Source organism: Microcaecilia unicolor, chromosome 2 (genome assembly GCF_901765095.1).
Source record: "Microcaecilia unicolor chromosome 2, aMicUni1.1, whole genome shotgun sequence".
NCBI classification, from domain to species: domain Eukaryota; kingdom Metazoa; phylum Chordata; class Amphibia; order Gymnophiona; family Siphonopidae; genus Microcaecilia; species Microcaecilia unicolor.
This window is the reverse complement of record NC_044032.1, coordinates 291,543,373-291,565,312: the sequence shown is the minus strand read 5'-3', so window position 1 is coordinate 291,565,312 and position 21,940 is coordinate 291,543,373. Positions and strand designations below refer to the sequence as shown.

Here is a 21,940-nt window from a genome sequence, read left to right as displayed (position 1 = left end):
TGTGGAGCCCATCCGGGGGGCCTGCCCAGTAGGAGTCTTCGAGACAGGTGGAGGCCCACTCGACAGCTCACTTCTCCCAGCTGAACATGAAGTCCAGACAGCCATTACCTGCGCTCACGATGCATCCCCGGTGCCGAGGAACCAGCCGGAGCTCCAAAAAGATGGTACCGAAGAGCTCTTCTCGACGCCTGCGTCCGCTTTTTCAGCTAAGACACAATTTTGCAAGCTCTGGGCTATGGTCGGAGCCCAAGGCACTGTACACAGGAGGAATGCGGGTCAGTTGCTCGAGATCGATCGCTGGCATCGGGCACACTTCTTGAAGCTGCGGGGAAGCTTCGAGGACATCAGCAGAAAAAATCGCGGCGGCGAAATCCAACGGCTCGACTGTGCCAACGGAAGGCACAAAAAAGGGAACCGCCGACGGGTGGCCAAAAGGGCCGCCACAAAAGTGAAAGGTAAACTTATCAGGGGAAAAATCTAAGAGCAAAACGGGTTTTTTTTTATTTTTTAGATAACTGGAAAAAAGAAGAAAAAGGACGACCTAAAACAAAAAAGAAAGCGATACACACTGTGAAAGGGCGCCTTAGGTTTTCTGGACCTGCGAGAGAGCGACAGACACGCAGCCTCTCTCTACCGTGGAAAAAGAAAAAACTGAGGCGGGAACGGACAAATGCGGGCGGGAAGATGGCCGTGCATGCACAGTGCATCTGCTGCCCCGCGTCTTACAGACTGTCGCAAAGACTCTGAAGATTTTGCTGGAAAATCTCCGTTCCTGGGGCCGCCATGGACGCCGACCCACATGTGAGAACAAGCAGCCTACTTGTCCTTAGAGAAGAGATGATAGTGCAGGGAGGAGGGTTTTAGATTTGTTAGGGACTGGACAACATTCTGGGGAAGGGGGAGCCTATTCCAAAAGGATGGGCTCCACCTTAACCAGGATGGGACCAGGCTGCTGGCATCGGCATTTAAAAAGGAGATAGGGCAGCTCTTAAACTAGAACTTGGGGGAAGGCCGACAGAAGCGCATGGTTCGGAATAAGGTATCTTTCAAATATATCACCAAAACAGGGAAAACAGGGTATCCCGATTGTGAGGTTGCAAAAGAGACCGTAGTAGATCAGGAGTCCTTAAATAAAAATCAGACAACAGATTGTAAAGTAATGAGCATGATGTAAATAGGAACAACAAACATAGTTTGAAATGTCTATATGCGAATGCCAGGCAAAGAAAAAGCACTGCTGGGCCTTCAAGACTGAAACAACAGGAGTCCTTTATTTAGATCAGACCCGACATGGGCCGTGTTTTGGCATAAAAGATGCCTGCCACAGGGATTCAAATTCAATATCGAGATACACAAGCAAGGAGCTCAATAAAAACAAATTTTCTTAAGTTAGTAACATAGTAGATGACGGCAGAAAAAGACCTGCACTGTCCATCCAGTCTGCCCAACAAGATAAACTCACATGTGCTACTTTTTGTGTATACCTTACCTTGATTTGTACCTGTCCTTTTCAGGGCACAGACCGTATAAAAGTCTGCCAGGCACTATCCCCGCCTCCCAACCACCAGTCCCGCCTCCCACCACCGGCTCTGGCACAGACCGTATAAGTCTGCCCAGCACCATCCCCGCCTCCCGCCACCGGCTCTGCCACCCAATCTCAGCTAAGCTCCTTAGGATCCATTCCTTCTGAACAGGATTCCTTTATGTTTATCCCACGCATGTTTGAATTCCGTTACTGTTTTCGTTTCCACCACCTCCCGCGGGAGGGCATTCCAAGCATCCACTACTCTCTTCCGTGAAAAAATACTTCCTGACATTTTTCTTGAGTCTGCCCCCCTTCAATCTCATTTCCTGTCCTCTCGTTCTAACCGCCTTCGCATCTCCGGAAAAGGTTGTTTGCAGATTAATACCTTTCAAATATTTGAACGTCTGTATCATATCACCCCTGTTTCTCCTTTCCTCCAGAGTATACATGTTCAGGTCCACAAGTCTCTCCTCACACGTCTTGTAATGCAAATCCCATACCATTCTTGTAGCTTTTCTTTGCACCGCTTCAATTCTTTTTACATCCTTAACAAGATACGGCCTCCAAAACTGAACACAATACTCCAGGTGGGGCCTCACCAACGACTTATACAGGGGCATCAACACTCCCTTTCTTCTGCTGGTCACACCTCTCTCTATACAGCCTAACAACCTTCTAGCTACGGCCACCGCCTTGTCACACTGTTTCGTCGCCTTCAAATCCTCAGATACTATCACCCCAAGATCCCTCTCCCCATCCGTACCTATCAGACTCTCCCCACCTAACACATACGTCTCCCATGGATTTCTACTCCCTAAGTGCATCACTTTGCATTGCTTCGCATTGAATTTTAATTGTCAAACCTTAGACCATTCTTCTAGCTTCCGGCGGTCCTTTTTCATGTTTTCCACGCCCTCCGGGGTGTCCACTCTGTTACAGATCTTAGTATCATCCGCAAATAGGCAAACTTTACCTTCTAACTCTTTGGCAATGTCACTCACAAATATATTGAACAGAATCGGCCCCAGCACCGATCTTGAGGCACTCCACTACTCCGCCGAGCGAATTCCATTCAACCACCACCCTCTGGCATCTGTCCGTCAACCAGTTCCTAATCAGTTCACCATGTTGGGTCCTATCTTCAGCCCATCCAGTTATTTAAGAGCCTCCTGTGGGGAACCATGTCAAAAGCTTTGCTGAAATCTAAGTAGATTACGTCCATAGCTCGTCCCTGATTCAATTCTCCTGTCACTCAAAGAACTCAATGAGATTCGTTTGGCACGATTTCCCTTTGGTAAAACCATGTTGTTTCGGATCTTGCAACTTATTGGCTTCCAGGAAATTCACTATCCTTTCCTTCAGCATCGCTTCCATTACTTTTCCAATAACCGAAGTGAGGCTTACCGGCCTGTAGTTTCCAGCTTCTTCCCTATCACCACTTTTGTGAAGAGAGACCGCATCCGCCGTTCTCCAATCCCTCGGAACCTCTCCAATCTGCAAGGATATATTAAACAAATCTTTAAGAGGACCCGTCAGAACCTCTCTGAGCTCCCTCAATATCCTAGGGTGGATCCCATCCGGTGCCATGGCTTTGTCCACCTTTAGCTTTTCAAGTTGTTCATACACACTCTCTTCCGAGAACGGTGCTCTATCCACTTCAATCTCATTTTTCCAGTCCATCGCAGTCCTTCTCCAGGATTTTCTTCTGTGAAAACAGAACAGAAGTATCTATTTAGCAAATGTACTTTTTCCAGTCCATCGCAGTCCTTCTCCAGGATTTTCTTCTGTGAAAACAGAACAGAAGTATCTATTTAGCAATTTGCTTTTTCTTCATCATTATCCACATAGTGGTTCGCAGTATCTTTTAGTCTCCCAATTCCCTTTTAGTCATTCTCCTTTCACTAATATACCTGAAGAAAATTTTGCCACCCCTCCTTACATTTCTAGCCATTTGTTCTTCCGTTTGCACTTTCGCTAGACGTATCTCTCTCTTGGCTTCTTTTCAGTTTCATCCGGTATTCCTCCTCGGTTCCTTTTCTTGAGTTTTTTTGTATTTCTGGAACGCCAACTCTTTAGCCTTTATTTTCTCAGCCACTTGCTTGGAGAACCATTCCTTTTTCTCTTGCTTTTATTTACTTCCTTACATAAAGGTTTGTGGCCATATTTATAGCTTCTTTCAACCTGGACCACTGACCTTCCACTGCTTGCATTTCCTCCCATCCCATCAGCTCCTTCCTCAGGTATTCCCCATTTTACTAAAGTCAGCATGCTGAAATCCAGGACTTTGAGTTTTGAGTGGCCACCCTCCTCTTCAGCCCGTCATATCAAACCAAACCGTTTGATTGGTCACTGCTGCCCAGGTGGGCACCCACTCGGACATTTAAACACATTATCTCCATTTGTGAGTACCAGATCTAGCGTCGCTCCCTGCCTCGTGGGTTCCGTCACCATTTGTCTGAGCAAAGCACTTTGAAAAGCATCCACGATCTCTCTACTTCTTTCCGATTCCGCAGATGGAACCTTTCCAATCTACATCCGGCAGATTGAAATCTCCACACCAGCAACCTCTCTTTTTCTTCCCCAACATTTGAAGATCAGCAATCAGATCTTTATCTAGTTCCTCCAATTGTGTCGGGGGTCTGTAGACAACACCCACCTGGCCAGAGTTCTATCCTCTCTTTTTAAGGTGATCCATATCGCTTCTTCCTTTCCCCGGTTCCCTGTCATTTCAGTCGCGTGATATCATTTCTCACATACAGAGCTACTCCTCCACCTTTACGCCCCGCTCTATCCTTCTAATAGATTATAGCCTGGTATGTTTGCATCCCATCATGGGAACCATGAGCCCATGTCTCTGTATACAACTCCCCCAAAAAAAAAAAAAATTGCAAAAGCTCCCGTAGAACACTGTCGGTCCGAGTAAAATGGTGAAAGGGTCGCTTGAAACAGTGACCATAATATGATTAGATTGATATTAGCTTTGGAGTAAGTACACACAGGAAATCCAATACATTAGCGTTTAACTTTCAAAAAGGAGAACGATGAAAAATAAAAGAGGAGCAGCTGCTAGGGTCAAAATTTACATCAGTGTGGATTGATGTTCGAAATACCTTCCTGGAAGCCCAGGCCAAAAACATTCCGTGTATTAAAAAAAAGGAAGGAAGAAAGGAAGACCAACAACAGTCGCCTTGGCTAAAAAGTGAGGTGAAGGAAGCTATTTCGAGCTAAAAGAAAATCCTTCAGAAAATGGAAGAAGGAACAGACTGAAAATAACAACAGCATAAGGAGTGTCAAGTCAAAGGCAAAGCGCTGATAAGGAAGGCAAAGAAGGACTTTTGAAAAAAAAGATTGCATTGTAGGCAAAAACACATAGTAACATTTTTTTAGGTAAGTACATAAGTAATGCCATACTGGGCCAAGACCAAGGGGCCATCGAGCCCAGCATCTTGTACACCGACAGCGGCCAATCCAGGCCAAGGGAACCTGGCAAGCTTCCCAAATGTACAAACATTCTATACATGTTATTCCTGGAATTTTGGATTTTTCCAAGTCCGTTTAGTAGCGGTTTATGGACTTGTCCTTTAGGAAACCGTCCAACCCCTTTTAAACTCTGCTAAGCTAACCGCCTTCACCACATTCTCCGGCAATGAATTCCAGAGTTTAATTACACGTTGGGTGAAGAAAATGTTTCTCCGATTTGTTTTAAATTAACTACACTGTAGTTTAATCGCATGCCCCCTAGTCCTAGTATTTTTGGAAAGCGTGAAGACGCTTCACATCCACCTGTTCCACTCCACTCATTATTTTATATAACTCTATCATGTCTCCCCTCAGTCATCTCTTCTCCAAGCTGAATAGCCCTAGCCTCCTTAGTCTTTCTTCATAGGGAAGTCGTCCCATCCCCGCTATCATTTAGTCGCCCTTCTCTGCACCTTTTCCAATTCTACTATATCTTTCTTGAGATGCGGCGACCAGAATTGAACACAATACTCAAGGTGCGGTCGCACCATGGAGCGATACAACGGCATTATAACATCCTCACACCTGTTTTCCATACCTTTCCTAATAATACTCAACATTCTATTCGCTTTTCTAGCCGCAGCAGCACACTGAGCAGAAGGTTTCAGTGTGTTATCGACGACGACACCCAGATCCCTTTCTTGGTCCGTAACTTCTAACATGGAACCTTGCATGACATAGCTATAATTCGGGTTCTTTTTTCCCACATGCATCACCTTGCACTTGCTCACATTAAACGTCATCTGCCATTTAGCTGCCCAATCTCCCAGTCTCGTAAGGTCCTCTTGTAATTTTTCACAATCCTGTCGCGAGTTAACGACTTTGAATAACTTTGTGTCATCAGCAAATTTAATTACCTCGCTAGTTACTCCCATCTCTAAATCATTTATAAATATATTAAAAAGCAGCGGTCCTAGCACAGACCCCTGAGGAACCCCACTAACTACCCTTCTCCATTGTGAATACTGCCCATTTAACCCCACTCTCTGTTTCCTATCCTTCAACCAGTTTTTAATCCACAATAGGACATTTCCTCCTATCCCATGACCCTCCAATTTCCTCTGTAGCCTTTCATGAGGTACCTTGTCAAACGCCTTTTGAAAATCCAGATACCCAATATCAACCGGCTCCCCTTTTGTCCACATGTTTGTTTACTCCTTCAAAGAATTGAAGTAAATTGGTCAGGCAAGATTTCTCCACACAAAAGCCGTGCTGACTTGGTCTCAGTAATCCATGTCCTCGGATGTGCTCTGTAATTTTGTTTTTAATAATAGCCTCTATCATTTTCCCCGGCACTGACGTCAGACTCACCGGTCTATAATTTCCCGGATCTCCCCTGGAGCCTTTTTTTAAAATGGGCGTTACATTGGCCACCCTCCATCTTCCGGTACCACGCTCGATTTTAAGGATAGTTGCATATCACTAGCAGTAGCTCCGCAAGCTCATTTTCAGTTCTATCAGTACTCTAGGATAAATACCATCCGGTCCAGGAGATTTGCTACTCTTCAGTTTGCCGAACTGCCCCATTACGTCTCCAGGTTTACCGTGAGTCAGTAAGTTTCTCCGACTCGTCCGCTTGAAATACCATTTCTGACACCGGTATCCCACCCAAATCTTCCTCGGTGAAGACCGAAGCAAAGAATTCATTCAGTCTCTCCGCTACGTCTTTGTCTTCCTTGATTGCCCCTTTTACCCCTCGGTCATCCAGCGGCCCAACCGATTCTTTTGCCGGCTTCCTGCTTTTAATATACCGAAAACATTTTTTACTATGTTTTTTTGCCTCTAATGCTATCTTTTTTTTGTAATCCCTCTTGGCCTTCTTTATCTGCGCCTTGCATTTGCTTTGACACTCCTTATGCTGCTTCTTGTTATTTTCAGACGGTTCCTTCTTCCATTTCCTGAAGGTGTTTCTTTTAGCCCTAATAGCTTCCTTCACCTCACTTTTCAACCAGGTCGGCTGTCTTTTGGAGTTCCGTCTTTCTTTTCTAATTCGCGGAATATGTATGGCCTGGGCCTCCAGGATGGTATTATTGAACAGCGTCCACGCCTGTGTACAGTTTTTACTCTCTCAGTTGCCCACCTAAGTTTTTTTTTACCGTTCTTCTCATTTTATCATAGTCTCCTTTTTTAAAGTTAACGCTAACGTATTTGACTTTCTGTGTACAGTTACTTCAAGGTCGATATCAAAACTGATCATATTATGGTCACTGTTATCAAGCGGCCCCAGTACCATAACGTCCCTCACCAGATCATGCGCTCCACTAAGGACCAAGTCTAGAATTTTTCCTTCTCTCGTCGGCTCCTGCACCAGTTGCTCCATAAAGCTGTCCTTGATTTCATCAAGGAATTGTATCTCTGTAGCGTGTCCCGATGTTACATTTACCCAGTCTATATTTGGATAATTGAAGTCACCCATTATTATCACATTGCCCATTTTGTTCGCGTCTCTGATTTCTTTTATCATTTCTGTGTCTACCTGCTCATCCTGGCGAGGCGGAAGGTAGTACACTCCTATCACCGTTTTTTCCCCTTTTATACATGGAATTTCAACCCACAATGATTCAAAGGTGTGATTTGTGTCCTGCTGAATTTGTAATCTATCTGAGTCAAGGCTCTCGTTAATATACAATGCTACCCCTCCACCAGTCCGGTCCACCCTATCACTACGATATACTTTGTACCCCGGTATGACAGTGTCCCACTGGTTATCCTCCTTCCACCAGGTCTCAGGTATATTAAAAGCAAAAAGCCAGCAAAAGAATCGGTTGGATAAAGGTGAGCCGGTTGATATTGTGTATCTGGATTTTCAAAAGGCGTTTGATAAAGTACCTCATGAAAGACTCCAGAGTAAATTGGAGAGTCATGGGATAGGAGGTAGTGTTCTATTGTGGATTAAAATCTGGTTAAAAGATAGGAAACAGAGAGTAGGGTTAAATGGTTAGTATTCTCAATGGAGAAGGGTAGTTAGTGGGGTTACCCAGGGGTCTGTGCCTGGACCGCTGCTTTTTAACATATTTATAAATGACCTAGAGATGGGAGTAACTAGTGAGGTAATTAAATTGCTGATGACACAAAGTTATTCAAAGTCGTTAAATCGTGGGAGGATTGTGAAAAATTACAAGAGGACCTACGAGAATGGTCTCTAAATGGCAGATAACGTTTAATGTGAGCAAGTTCAAAGTGATGCATGTGGGAATGAGGAACCCGAATTATAGCTATGTCATGCAAGGTTCCACATTAGGAATCACAGACCAAGAAAGGGATCTAGGTGTCGTCGATGATATGTTGAAACCTTCTGCTCAGTGTGCTGCTGCAGACAAGAAAGGAAATAGAATGTTAAGCATTATTAGGAAAGGAATGGAAAACAAAAATGAGGATGTTATAATGCCTTTGTATCGTTCCATGGTGCGACTGCACCTCAATATTGTGTTAAATTCTGGTCGCCACATCTCAAAAAAAGATGATAGTGGAATTAGAAAAGGTGCAGAGAAGGGTGACGAAAATGATAAAGGGGATGGGATGACTTCCCTATGAGGAAAGGCTAAAGTGGCTAAGGCTCTTCAGCTTGAAGAAAAGGTGGCTGAGGGGAGATATGATAGAGGTCTATAAAATGAGTGGAGTTGAAAGGGTAGATGTAAATCGTTTGTTTATTTTTTCCAAAAATATAGGACTAGGGGGCATGCGATGAAGCTACATAGTAGTAAATTTAAAACGAATCGGCTAAATTTTTTCTTCACTCAACGTGTAATTAAACTCTGAATTCGTTGCCAGAAAATGTGGTAAGGCGGTAAGCATAGCGGGGTTTAAAAAAAAAAAAAGGTTTGGACGGCTTCTGTAAGGAAAAGTCCATAGACCATTATTAAAATAACTTGAGGAAAATCCACTGCTTATTTCTGGGATAAGCAGCATAAATGTATCGAGGTGTTCACAGCAGTAATCAGCAGAGCGCTCACACTGGTGTGAGCTGCTCGAGTATCGCGAGTGTAGTGCGTGAGCCCCTACTTCTAGGTCAATGAAGGGCTCAGGCAGTAAACAGTCATATGCAACTTTTAATTTTAGTGCATGGCCATTTACTGCCCCACTTAAAAAAAGCCTTTTTCCCCAGCTGCAGTAAAAAAAAAAAATGGCCCAGCACACATCCATACTATCGCAGGCCACTTCTTACAGTGGCTTAGTAAAAGGACACCTTAGTTTTCCAACTGCCACCACCCTTGTGCTATCACAAGAGAGAAGTGGTTGCTGCCCAGGACTGGTAAAAGAAATTACAATATGTAGATGGGAGAAGGGAGGAGTTGGTAAAAACAGGTAGGGGGATGTGCATTGGTGAGGAAGAGGATTCTTGGAATTTTTCTGATCAAATTTTGAGGGGGGATGGTGCTAGCCCTCTTAGCAATTCTGTCTTGGTATCTTGCATGAGGCACATCATATTTCCACCTCATTCCCATTTTTACTAGCCCCCCCCCCCCCCAAAAAAAAAAAAAACCCCAAAACAGAACTGTAGGACTACTTTTATCATGTTATTTAATCAACTGGGCAACTTGGGACTTTAACTATTTTTACTGCGTCTATATTTTTCTTCCTCATTGTCAGTCCTCTTGCTGTTAAACTTTACTTAATGGTAGTCTTTCTGAGTTATCTCTCTCTTTAGAATATGTTTTTATACCTCCTCTTCTTGCAAGCTTGCCTAAAATAAAGTTTTTTGGTTTCTCATACTATTATTTGTACTGAGAGTTCTTCTGCACCCTTCTGATTCTGGGTCCCTTTAGGGCTTGCCCTACACCATCATTCATCTAGCCCTTCTAAAAGTTCAGCATTCAAATATTAGTATTGTATGAAGGAGATCTGAGTCTAACTATACTGTCTGATGATTAGTAGACCATAAATTTTCCACTATCATTAGGTCTGTGTAACTGTCCATTTTCAACACAAGACCCAGTATAGCCTCCCCTTAGGTGGGCTAAAAACTAGCTGTTTCAGAAACACTGGAGGTTAACCTATCTGAAGCTTCAAGCAGATTTCAAACCATATCTGGTAGAACTACAATGCCTCCAAGCAGAATTTTTCTGATGTGTTTCATTATGTCACATTATCTACTGTCCTGAACATCTGCATATTATTTCCATGGCACTGGGAAATTATTTCAGTGCATCAAAACTGCATTCTGAAGCATTACTACTGCATCCACTGTCATCAGGGCATTTAGACCTAACTTCAATACCTGTCATTTTCATCTGGCAGACTAAGTGAACATATTCTTTCTTGTTCTCCTCTGTCACTAGGATGTTAGCTCCATTAGGTTTGAGATCACGAACTTCACAGACTCCAAATTCCTGGACCTGAAAACCAATATCAAATACACACCAGTCATGCAAATGATACAACTACATAGTACTGCACCTACAGCCATCTTTCTCAGAAAATTATGCCTAGAAATTTCTGTAAGACACAAGTCACACTAACAGGTGCCAGCTGTTTACTGTTTTACAAATTTCTGCACTGACTACTACTGCTACTTATCATTTCTATAGCGCTACTAGACATACGCAGCGCTGTACACTTGAACATGAAGAGACAGTCCCTGCTCGACAGAGCTTACAATCTAATTAGTTGGTGCCGCAGGATTAAAAAAAAACCAAACTCGGGGGGGGGGGGGTGGGCGGGGGGGGGGGGGGGGGGGGGGGGGGGCTTTAGTTCCGGCTCCAGTGTGTGCCATTTCCGGCATGCCAGAAAAAAGTTTTAATAGCATGGCACTAACCCGGCGGTAATCAGGCATCACCACTGGCTGCCCAGTTTCTACTGGGTTACCATGGGAGCCCTTACTGATACCTCAATGGGAATAGGGAATAAAATTATATAATATCTATCTGGCTATTATAAAGTCCAAAAATATATGTGCACAACCTTAACTGTTCTGGTTTAAAGAAAGTTAAGTTCTTTGCAAAATGAAATACCTTTTACTGTACTTAACATTATTAAATGTATATGACATTTCAAGACATCACAGGTCTCTTCTTCAGATGCTATCTTGAAAGCACATGTAAAAAGCCTCAGCTATGTTTTTCTCATGTTGTGGTGATATGAAAGGGATAATTATTGGAACATTTAGATATACAAATACATTTCCTATTCATTGTACTGATGGAGCATCATGGACATGGTCATTAGTTGTATTGCATGGTGTGCCCCCGGCCATATGTACCTCAGTGCTAAAAGTGAGATCATAGCCCAGGGTGGAGACATCGTTCTCAAGCAGGTACACCAACCCTTGGTAGAAATGATAGTCTTCACTCTCCATATCAGTGTACCTGAAATGACACAGGTAACACAAGTAAGGTACAGAATGAAACAAACATCCCTGAAAAGATCAATTCCACAGTTTCAATGCAGCTTTCCCAATTACTAAGCAATGAGGTCAAGCAACTATAGCTCCACACACTTACCAGTTTCACAACCCTACAGTGTTTAGTATAGTTTTCCTAAGACAATTAAGTTGCTTGGAAGTTATACTGCAGGTAAAAGAGAAGCAGTATTTCTTTCCAGGAGCTATAACTACAGAAAATGCAGCTTTCCTTAATGAAAATTTATATTTTACCTGATTATTTTCTTTCCTTGAGTCTCAGCAGACCACAATCTGTGGGTTGTGTTTGCTGACCAGCAGATAGCAATGGAGAACAAAATGTTGTGAGCCATGTCCTATAAGGGCACCCTGCAGAATTGGCTCTTCAGCAATTCAACAACAAAGACTTGACTACTGCAACATTATCTACCCTTGGCTGCTCTTGCTTCTGGTTAAAAAAGCTACAATCACTGCAAAATACAGCTATTCATCTTCTCTACCATGCTTGTTGTTCTGATCTCCTCACACTTACCTTTAGGGCTTTTCAGTTGGGTCTTCCTGGCTATCTCTGGACGCATACCATTCCGTACTCTCTTGCATGTACTCTGCAATCAATAAATGCCCATCAGCTGGCCCTACCCGGTCCAAAAAAGGCCAGTATGGAATCCACACGTATTTGATCCTTCTTTTTTGCATCCCCCTCTAGCTGGAATTCGCTCCTGAAGATTCAGTGCAAGCTATCCCTTGACAAACTTAAAGCAACTGTAAAAACTTGGCTCTTCACTTTAACTTTTAGTCCCTCTTTATGGGTGTCTTTTGGACCTTCCACTTTTCAGGAGTACCTTATTCCCCCCCCACCACACACACACTCTATGCTTCTTTTCCTTTCTCTGCTCCTTTCCCAATGTTGTTGGTCATGTTTCTAATTCTAACGTCTCTTGTATAAATGATGTTTTTATTCTTTCCTTTTCGAATATTGTAATTCTTTTCCATTTTTTTTCCAGATTTTAATCTTATCTAAACCTCTTTGATCTGCTAAGTTAGCAAAGGCGGTATAGCAAATGCCAATAAACTAAATTAAATTAATTTGTATAACAAAAAAAGGGGGGGGGGGGGTTCAATACAGCGCTTTAATTACATTTCATTACTTTCTGAGAAACAAACACTACATAAATCACAAAATACGCCATGGAGTTCATTTTCAAAGCACTTAGACTTACAAAGTTCCATAGGTTACTATGTAACTTCGTAAGTCTAAGTGCTTTGAAAATACTCCGCCACAAAATCTTAAGGCTCTTTATATTAGTCTAATATCCCTAGTACTTTAAGAAGTAGACAGACAGAAGTCCAGTAGCGAGAAGGGTGCTATCCAGTCTTTTCCACTGAGTGTCACACATATGATTATCCCTCAGTTGGTGAGAGGTTATATGTGTGTATTTGATGCAAAAACCTCCTAGCTCTCAAAGAACAAGTCTGTTCTCTTGAGACTACAGTAGAAGACTTGGAGGAGCTGAGGGAGACAGGAGACCTACAGGGAAGTCCCACCTCCAGTCTGGCAGCCCCTGTGCTGCCTTAGAAGAAGGAGATCTCCTAAAAGGAGAGCATCACCCTGGTGAAATAGGAAGTAATCCTGTAGCCGGGACCTGCCAACCAGGGGATGCAATATCCTCTCTCACAAAGGATGAGTTTCCAGGAGCATCTGCCCAGGAGAGAAGGGTTAGGACAGCTGTTGCAGTTTGTGATTTGATCATTAGGCATGTAGATAGTTGGGTGACAGGTGGACGTGAGGATCACCTGGTCACTTGCTTGCTTGGTACGAAGGTGACGGACCTCACATGTCACCTAGGTAGGATTTTAGATAGTGCTGAGGAGGAGCAGCTGTCCATGGGAGTACCAATGATATAGGAAAACATGAGATGGAGGTTCTGGAAACCAAATTTAGGCTCTTAGGTTAGAAAGCTGAAATCCAGATCCTCCAGGGTAGCATTCTCAGAAATGCTCACCCATTCCACACGCAGGACCCAAGAGTAAGGCATAGCTCCGAAGTCTCAATGTGTGGTTGAGACAATGGTGCAGGGATAAGAGATTTAGATTTGTTAGGAACTGGGCAACATTCTGGGAAAAGAGGAGCCTATTCAGAAAGGCCCACCTTAACCGGCAGCGGCTGCTGCTGCTACTAACATTTAAAATGGAGAAAGAGCAAAAGCCAACAGTCGCCCAGAAGCGCTTGGTTCAGTGTGGAGTATCCTTGAAGGATATTACTGAAACAGGACATTTAGGGAATCCCAATAGAGAGGTTTCAACAATGGTGAAAGCAAGCCAGGAGTGTTTCAAGAGAGAGCAGAGGAAAGGATGCAAATTATCCCCATCAACTTCTAAGCAGCATGTAGATGCAAGGAAAAAACACAATTAAGTGTCTGTATACAAATGACAGAAGGTGGAAAGAAGAGCAAACGACAGCCAGCATGGTTAAAAGGTGAAGTGAAAGAGGCTATTATTGCCAAAAGAACATCCTTCAAAGAATGGAAAAGGGATCTGAATGAAGAAAATAAGAAGCAATGTAAGCACTGGCGAGCTAGATGCAAATCAATGATAAAAAAAAAGGCAAAAATATAATATGAAGAGAAACTTGCCACAAAGGCAAAAACTCACAGTAACAACTTTTTCAGGTACATCAGAAGCAGAAAGCCTGTGAGGAAATTCTTTGCCAGAGAATGTGGTAAAAGCAGTTAACTTAAGTTCATAAGCCATTAAGATGGACCTGGGAAAATCCACTGCTTATTTCTAGGATAAGCACATAACATCTGTTTTACTGTTCTGGATCTTATCAGATACTTGTGACCTAGATTGGCTACTGTTGGAAAAAGGATACTGGACTTGATGGACCTTTGGTCTGTCCCACTATTCCAACGCTTATGTTCTTATGAATCCATGGGACCATTAGATCACGAAGGAGCAACAGGGGCAACTCAGGGAGGACAAGGCTAAAGCGGAGAGACTGAATGCATTCTTTGCTTCGGTCTTTATGGAAGAAGATGTAAGATCTACTTGTACTGGAAGTGGTTTCAAGGGTGACAATGTGGAGGAACTGAAAGAAATGTTGGTGAACATGAAGACCTACTGAGCCAAATCGACTAATAGAAGTAAATCACCTGGACCAGATGGCATGCACCCTAGGGTACTGAAAGAACTTAAACATGAAACTGCTGATCTGCTGTTAGTGACCTGTAACCCGTTGTTAAAAATAGTCCATAGTACCTGAAGATTGGAGGGTGGCCAATGTAACGCTGATTTTTAAAAAGTGTTCCAGGGGTGATATGGGAAATTACAGACCAGTAAGACTGACTTCAGTGTAGGGCAAAATAGTGGAAACTATTATCCTATATAATAATTCTCACCTCCAACGTTCTGAGGCTGTCTGGAACCGTGGGTCACTCGGAGGTGGTCTGCTAGATAGAGTAGATAATAGTGATGTCAGGGAGAGGGGAGGAGCCACGATGCAGGGAGCAGCGAATCGGCTGCAGCAAGTGTCCAATGGGAGGGGAAGGAGTAGGGAAACATGCGGAGCGTGTTTCCCTACACCTCCGACCCAGCAAACAGCAACCCAGGCAGGGGGAGGAGTAGGTACTCCTCCCCCTGCCTAGGAATTGCTCGAGACTGCCTGCCAACCACCCGCGCACACTAACCACCCTAAAAAAACCGCTGCCGCCCTCCCTCTCCAAGTCAGGATTCGGACGCCTCGGGTGAAGCCATCAGGAGGTGGTCAAGAGTGTGGACCGCAATGCGCAGAAGGTGAGAAGCGCTGGGAATGCGACAAAGGGGCCCCGGATCTCTTGGTGAACTGGCAGCGGCGAGGAGGCGACAAAGTGGGCCCTGTTAGAGGCAAACATGCAAGAGGAGCGGGAGATCCGCAGGCTGGAGAAGAGCCTGCGGCTGCATAAGCAGCGGAATAAGAGCATTTTGCCCAGGACGGACTGGATTATATTCTGGGTGCGTTGGAGCCTGGAACCGCTGACTCTGCCCTATACGAGAGTGAGGAGGAGACGGAGGAAGCTGGCACACAGGACACTGCCGGCAGCGATCACAAGGAGGGCCAAAGTGACTCGGGGGAGGGAGTGGAGGAAGACGACGATACCGACGAAACGCATGACCCCCAGGAATAGCAGAGTGATCCCCAGGAGTCTGGAGGAGAGCTACAAGATCAGCTAAATGATAGCAGGACTAAAGACACCTCTGGAGCAGGGAAGGTATGATGGCTCACAGACACATCTCTCTCTGTCTCACACTCACTCACACACACACACACACGAGCTGCTGCTTCACATTATCATTTTTAAATTGTTGTTCCATCTGAAACAAGTCTAAAGCTGTTTCAACTGCATAGACAGTGCCTTAAAACGTGGAGGACACAAGGGGGGGGGGGGGACAGACCCTGCAACTGTGAAGGAGGGAGGGAGGACCCTGCAACAGTGAGGGAGGGAGTGAGGGAAGGAGGGGGGACCCTGCAACAGTGAGGGAGGGAGGGAGGGGGGGGACCCTGCAACTGTGAGGGAGGGAGGGAGGGAGGGACCCTGCAACTGTGAGGGAGGGAGTGAGGGAGGGGGGACCCTGCAACAGTGAGGGAAGGAGGGGGGGACCCTGCAACAGGGAGGGACCCTGCAACTGTGAGGGAGGACCCACCCTGCAACTGGGAGGGAAGGGGGTGGGAAAAAGGGAAGGGGGTCCCTGCAACTGGGAAAAAGGGAGACAGACAGGGGACCCCCCTGCAACTGGGAGACAGACGGGGGGGGGGGGGGGGGAACGACGACACTGGAACTGGGAGGGGGGGACCCTGGCACATACTCTCATTGTCACACACACACACACACACATTCGCACCCAGTCTCACTCTGTCACACACACACACACTCGCACATTCACTCTCTCTCACATAGTCACTCACACACACTCTCTCAAACATACACACTCCGAGGAAAACCTTGCTAGCGCCCATTTCCTTTAAAACAGAAACGGGCATTTTTTTTTACTAGTAAAGAATAAAATTACGGAACACAGACAAACATGGTTTGATGGGACAGAATCAGCATGGATTTAAACAAGGGAAACCCTGCCTCACTAAGTTGCTTCATTTCTTTGAAGGCATGAATAAACATGTGGATAAAGGTGAGCCAGATATGTAGTGTATCTAGATTTTCAGAAAGCTTAAATTCCTCATGAAAGCCTCCTGAGAAAATTAAAGAGTCATGAGATAGGAGGCAATATTCTATTGTGATTTAGGAATTGGTTATTAGATACAAAACAGAGGGTAGGGTTAAATGGCTATTTTTCGAAATAGAGGAGGGGGAACAGTAGAGTGCCACAGGGATTTGTACTGGGATCAATGCTATTTAACATTTATAAATGAAATGGAAATTGGAACAATTTGAAGTGATTAAATTTGCAAATGACAACCATAGTAACATAGTAGGTGACGGCAGAAAAAGACATGTACGGTCCATCCAGTCTGCCCAACAAGATAAACTCATATGTGCTACTTTATATGTATACCTGACCTTGATTTGTATCTGCCATTTTCAAGGCACAGACCGTAGAAGTCCGCCTCCCAACCACCAGTGCTGCAACCCAATCTCTGCTAAGCTTCTGAGGATCTATTTCTTTTGAACAGGATTCCTTTATGTTTATCCCACGCATTTTTGAATTCTGTTGCCGTTTTCATCTCCACCACCTCCTTTGGGAGGTCATTCCAAGTATTCACCACTCTCTTCGTGAAAAAATACTTCCTGACATTTTTCTTGAGTCTGCCCCCCTTCAACCTCATTTCATGTCCTCTAGTTCTAACGCCTTCCCACCTCCGGAAAAGGTTTGTTTGCGGATTAATACCTTTCAAATATTTGAACGTCTGTATCATAGCACCCCTGTTTCTCCTTTCCTCCAGGGTATACATGTTCAGGTGAGTAAGTCTCTCATCATATTTCTTATAATGCAAATCCCATACCATTTTTGTAGCGTAACTTTGCACCTCTTCAATTCTTTTTACATCCTTTGCAAGATACGGCCTCCAAAACTGAACACAATACTCCAGGTGGGGCCTCACCAACGACTTATACAGGGGCATCAAAACCTCTTTTCTTCTGCTGGTTACACCTCTCTCTATACAGCCTAGCAACCTTCTGGCTATGGCCACCGCCTTGTCACACAGTTTCATCGCCTTCAGATTATCAGATACTATAACCACAAGATCCCTCTTCCTGCCTGTACATATCAGACTCTCACCGCCTCACACATACGTCTCCTGTGGATTTCTACTCCCTAAGTGCATCACTTTGCATTTCTTTGCACTGAATTTTAATTGCCAAACCTTAGACCATTCTTCTAGCTTCTGTAGATCCTTTTTCATGTTTTCTACTCCCTCCGGGATGTCCACTCTGTTACAAATCTTGGTATCATCCACAAAAAGGCAAACTTTACTTTCTAACCCTTTGGCAATGTCACTCACAAATATACTGAACAGAATCAGCCCCAGCACCGATCCCTGAGGCACTCCACTACTCACCTTTCCCTCATCCGAGCGAATTCCATTAACCACCACCCTCTGGCGTCTGTCTGTCAACCAGTTCACCATGTTGGGTCCTATCTTCAGCCTGTCAAGTTTATTCAAGAGCCTCCTGTGGGGAACTGTGTCAAAAGCTTTGCTGAAGTCTAAGTAGATTACATCTATAGCACGTCCTTGATTCAATTCTCTGGTCACCCAGTCAAAGAATTCAATGAGATTCGTTTGGCACGATTTACCTTTGGTAAAACCATGTTGTCTTGGATCTTGCAACTTATTGGCTTCCATGAAATTCACTATCCTTTCCTTCAGCATCGCTTCCATTACTTTTCCAATAACTGAAGTAAGGCATACCGGCCTGTAGTTTCCAGCTTGATCCCTATCACCACTTTTGTGAAGAGGGGCTACTACTTATCATTTCTATAGTGCTACATACGCAGCGCTGTACACTTGAACATGAAAAGACAGTCCCTGCTCGACAGAGCTTACAATCTAATTCTGAAGAAAAACCACATCCGCTCTTCTCCAATCCCACGGAACTTCTCCAGTCTCCAAGGATTTATTAAACAAATCTTTAAGAGGACCCGCCAGAACCTCTCTGAGCTTCCTCAATATCCTGTGGATCCCATCTGGTCCCATGGCTTTGTCCACCTTTAGATTGTTCATATACACTCTCTTCTGTGAATGGTGCTATATCCACTCCATTCTCATATGTTGTTAAAACTCAAAGTTGTTAAAACTCATGCAAGACCACCTTAGGAAATTAGAAGACTGGGTATACAAATTGCAGGTTAAGTTTAATATGGACAAATGCAAAGTGATGCACATAGGGAAGAATAATCAAAATCACAGATGCTAGGGTCCACCTTGGGAGTCAGTACCCAAGAAAAAGATCTACATGTCATTGTAGACAATATGCTGAAATCTTCTGCCCAGTGTGCAGAAGCGGCCAAAAAAGCAAACAGGATGCTAAGAATTATTAGGAAAGGAATGGTAAATAAGACCAAGAATACTATAATGCCTCTGGAATTGCTTCATGGTGCGACCTCACCTGGAGTACTGCATTCAATTCTGGACACTGTATCTCAAAAAAGATATAGCGGAATTAGAAAAGGTTCAAAGAAGAGCAACCAAAATAAACTCCTCTCATATAAGGAAAGGCTAAAGAGGTTAGGGCTCTTCAGCTTGGAAAAGAGATGGATGAGGGGAGATATGACTGAGGTCTACAAAATCCTGAGTGGTGTAGAACAGGTAAAAGTGAATCGATTTTTTTACTCTTTCAAAAAGTGCAAAGACTAGGAACACTCAATGAAGTTATATGGAAATATTTTTAGAACAAAAGTCCATAGTCTGCTATTGAGACAGACATGGGGAAGCCACTGCTTGCCCTGGGATTGGCAGCGTGGAATGTTGCTACCATTTGAGTTTCTGCCAGGTGCTTGTGATCTGGATTGGCAACTGCTGGAAACAGGATACTGAGCTAGATGGACCACTGGTCTGACCCAATATGGCCACTCTTATGTACTTAAAAAAATATATATATGTAACTACTGTGGCTTGAAGAAAACGCTTGCCTTTACTCATTTCCACAGTTAAGTTGCCTTATTGCTACTATTCTGCAGAAAAAGGTTCCCCAGATTGAAAAACTCAATTTTCTTTAAAGAAGAGTACACTCTAAAGCAGGAAGATTTTTCCCAATGGTAGTGGGTTGGGGCCCTCAGACTCGAGTACACCCCAAATTAGCAAAATCTTCCCACACCAAATAATTTAATATTTTAATAATCTTATCTCAACTGGCCAGCAGTTTAGACACTAGTCAAGGAGCTGACAAAGCAGACTAGAAGCTACAATGTCTGTCATCATCTGCTGGAGACAGAGAAATACTGAAGAGCAAATGTTGCAGGGTGCCTTTATACAGAAGAGCTCACAACCATTGGTTCTCTGTTTTCATATTTTGGTCAACGTATGCAACCCATAGGTTCTGGACTGGTCTGGTGAAGACAATAAGGAAATTCATTTCTCTCAAAGTGATGGACAGAAAGTAGAAAAATGTCTGGCAGCGGAACCCAATCAATATCAATTTACACAAGAAAAAGTGCAAGTTACAATTTAAACAATATAAAAGGAAAACGGAATTTACTAGATAATCATATTATAGTAAGCTAACAGGATCTGAAAATCTCAATACTAAGAAAATTATTTTCCCTGGTGAATAAATTGATAGCTCTACCTTAAAGTGTTAGTACTCAGATATCATCTCCAACAGCCCAGGAACTATCTGATTTTTTTCTGAATAAGGTGACCCACATTCGATCAGGTCTGAGGCAGGAGCAATCAATTTCCTTAATCACTTCTAGTGAAAAGCTTTTGACTATTGATCAGCACTGTTCTAATGAGCAACAGTGGGAGTCCCTTCAACCTATTACAATTGATAAGGTTCACTCTTATTGCTCTCTTGATGTCTGTCCATGATCATTGTTTTCTTCTATTCCCCAAGTAATATTACAATGGTTTATTGCAGGTATTAATGATTTGTTAGTTAGGTTCATTACCTTCTGATATGGGAGAAATTGTATTGACGCCTATCCCAAAAGCAACAGGGTTGGATCTATCTATACCATCTATCCACTGCCCAGTTGCTAGTATTCCTTTTCTTACCAAGATCATGGAGTCCTATGTAAGTTCGTTATTTTCTGCTTACTCAGAGACATTTTCTTGCTTGCATTCTTCTCAAATTGGGTTTAGATTTGTCCATACTATGAAAACCCTTTTATTAGATCTATTTCTCATATAAGAAACAGTTAAGCTTGGGTGGACATGCTATCTTGCTCCAGTTTGATGTATCTGCTGTCTCTGATACTGTGGACAATTCTCTTTTGATAGAATGGCTGAGTGAAATTGGTCTTGCTGGCTCAGTTATCACCTGGTTTCAAGATTTTTTGTAGAATCAAAGTTATTGCATTCGGAAAAATAATCTGTTTTCAAATTTCTGGTCTCCAGGTTGCGGAGTTCCTCAGGGTTCTCTCTTACCTCCTTTGCTTTACAATTTTTTTTATGGCTTCTCTTGGTAAAATTGGGTTGAACCCTGGGGAACTTCTGCTTTCTTATGCGGATGACATTCTAAGAATACCAATTTCTGTAAATATGCCAGATATTCCTCAGACAGTGATTAGCTGTATGAAGATTCAAGGCTCAGCTTTGGAGAATATGTTCAAACTTAATTCCAATAATAAAGCTAATACTCTATGATTTAAGAATTATGACATCATAGTTCAAAATTTTATAAACCTAGTTACGGGTGTTTTGCCAGTTGAGGAAAAGTCCAGAGTTCTGGGGATCGTTATGGACTCCTCTAACTTCTGAACCACAAATCAATCAATTATGGAGTAAAACATTTTTTTAAAATTGAGGCATTTACAATTGGTTCGCTCTTATTTTGAGCAAGATGCCTTTGTTCTGCTGGTACAGCTATTAATTTTACCACATCTTGATTACTACAATGTCTTGCATTTGGGATTAGCTCCAAGGCTTGTGAAAAAGCTACAATTAATCCAAAACACTTTGACTAGATCAATATTTAAACTTAGCAAATTCAGTAGTATTTATTTTCACCTAACTAAATTGCACCGGCTTCCTGTTCAGGAAAGTATTGTATGTAAATATGCCTGTCTGATGTTTCAGATCCTAAATGGTGTTGCATCAGAATTATTAATACACTAGTAAAAAAGGCCCGTTTCTGGAAGAAATGAAACGGGCGCTAGCAAGGTTTTCCTTGGAGTGTGTTATGTTTGAGAGAGTGTGTGTGTGAGAGTGACTGTGTGAGTGTGTGACAGAGAGAGAGAGTGAGAATGGGTGCGAGTGTGTCTGTGAGACAGAGAGTGTGTTTGTGAGATTGAGAGTGTGTGCCAGGGGCGCCGCCCCCTCCCTCCGAGTTCCAGGGTCATCCTCCCTCCCTCCAAATTCCAGGGTCGTCCCCTCCCTCCCTCCGAGTTTCAGGGTCCCCCCCTCC

At 43.5% G+C, this 21,940-nt stretch overlaps 1 protein-coding gene across 1 annotated transcript in view; it reads right to left on the bottom strand.

The window, feature by feature from the left end:
• HUWE1 (HECT, UBA and WWE domain containing E3 ubiquitin protein ligase 1) overlaps positions 1–21,940 on the bottom strand; it is a 1,034,695-nt gene that overhangs the window by 49,386 nt on the left and 963,369 nt on the right. The window contains 2 exon segments of the mRNA XM_030194273.1: positions 10,263–10,380; positions 11,244–11,349. Coding sequence (XP_030050133.1) covers positions 10,263–10,380; positions 11,244–11,349 — 224 coding nt within the window.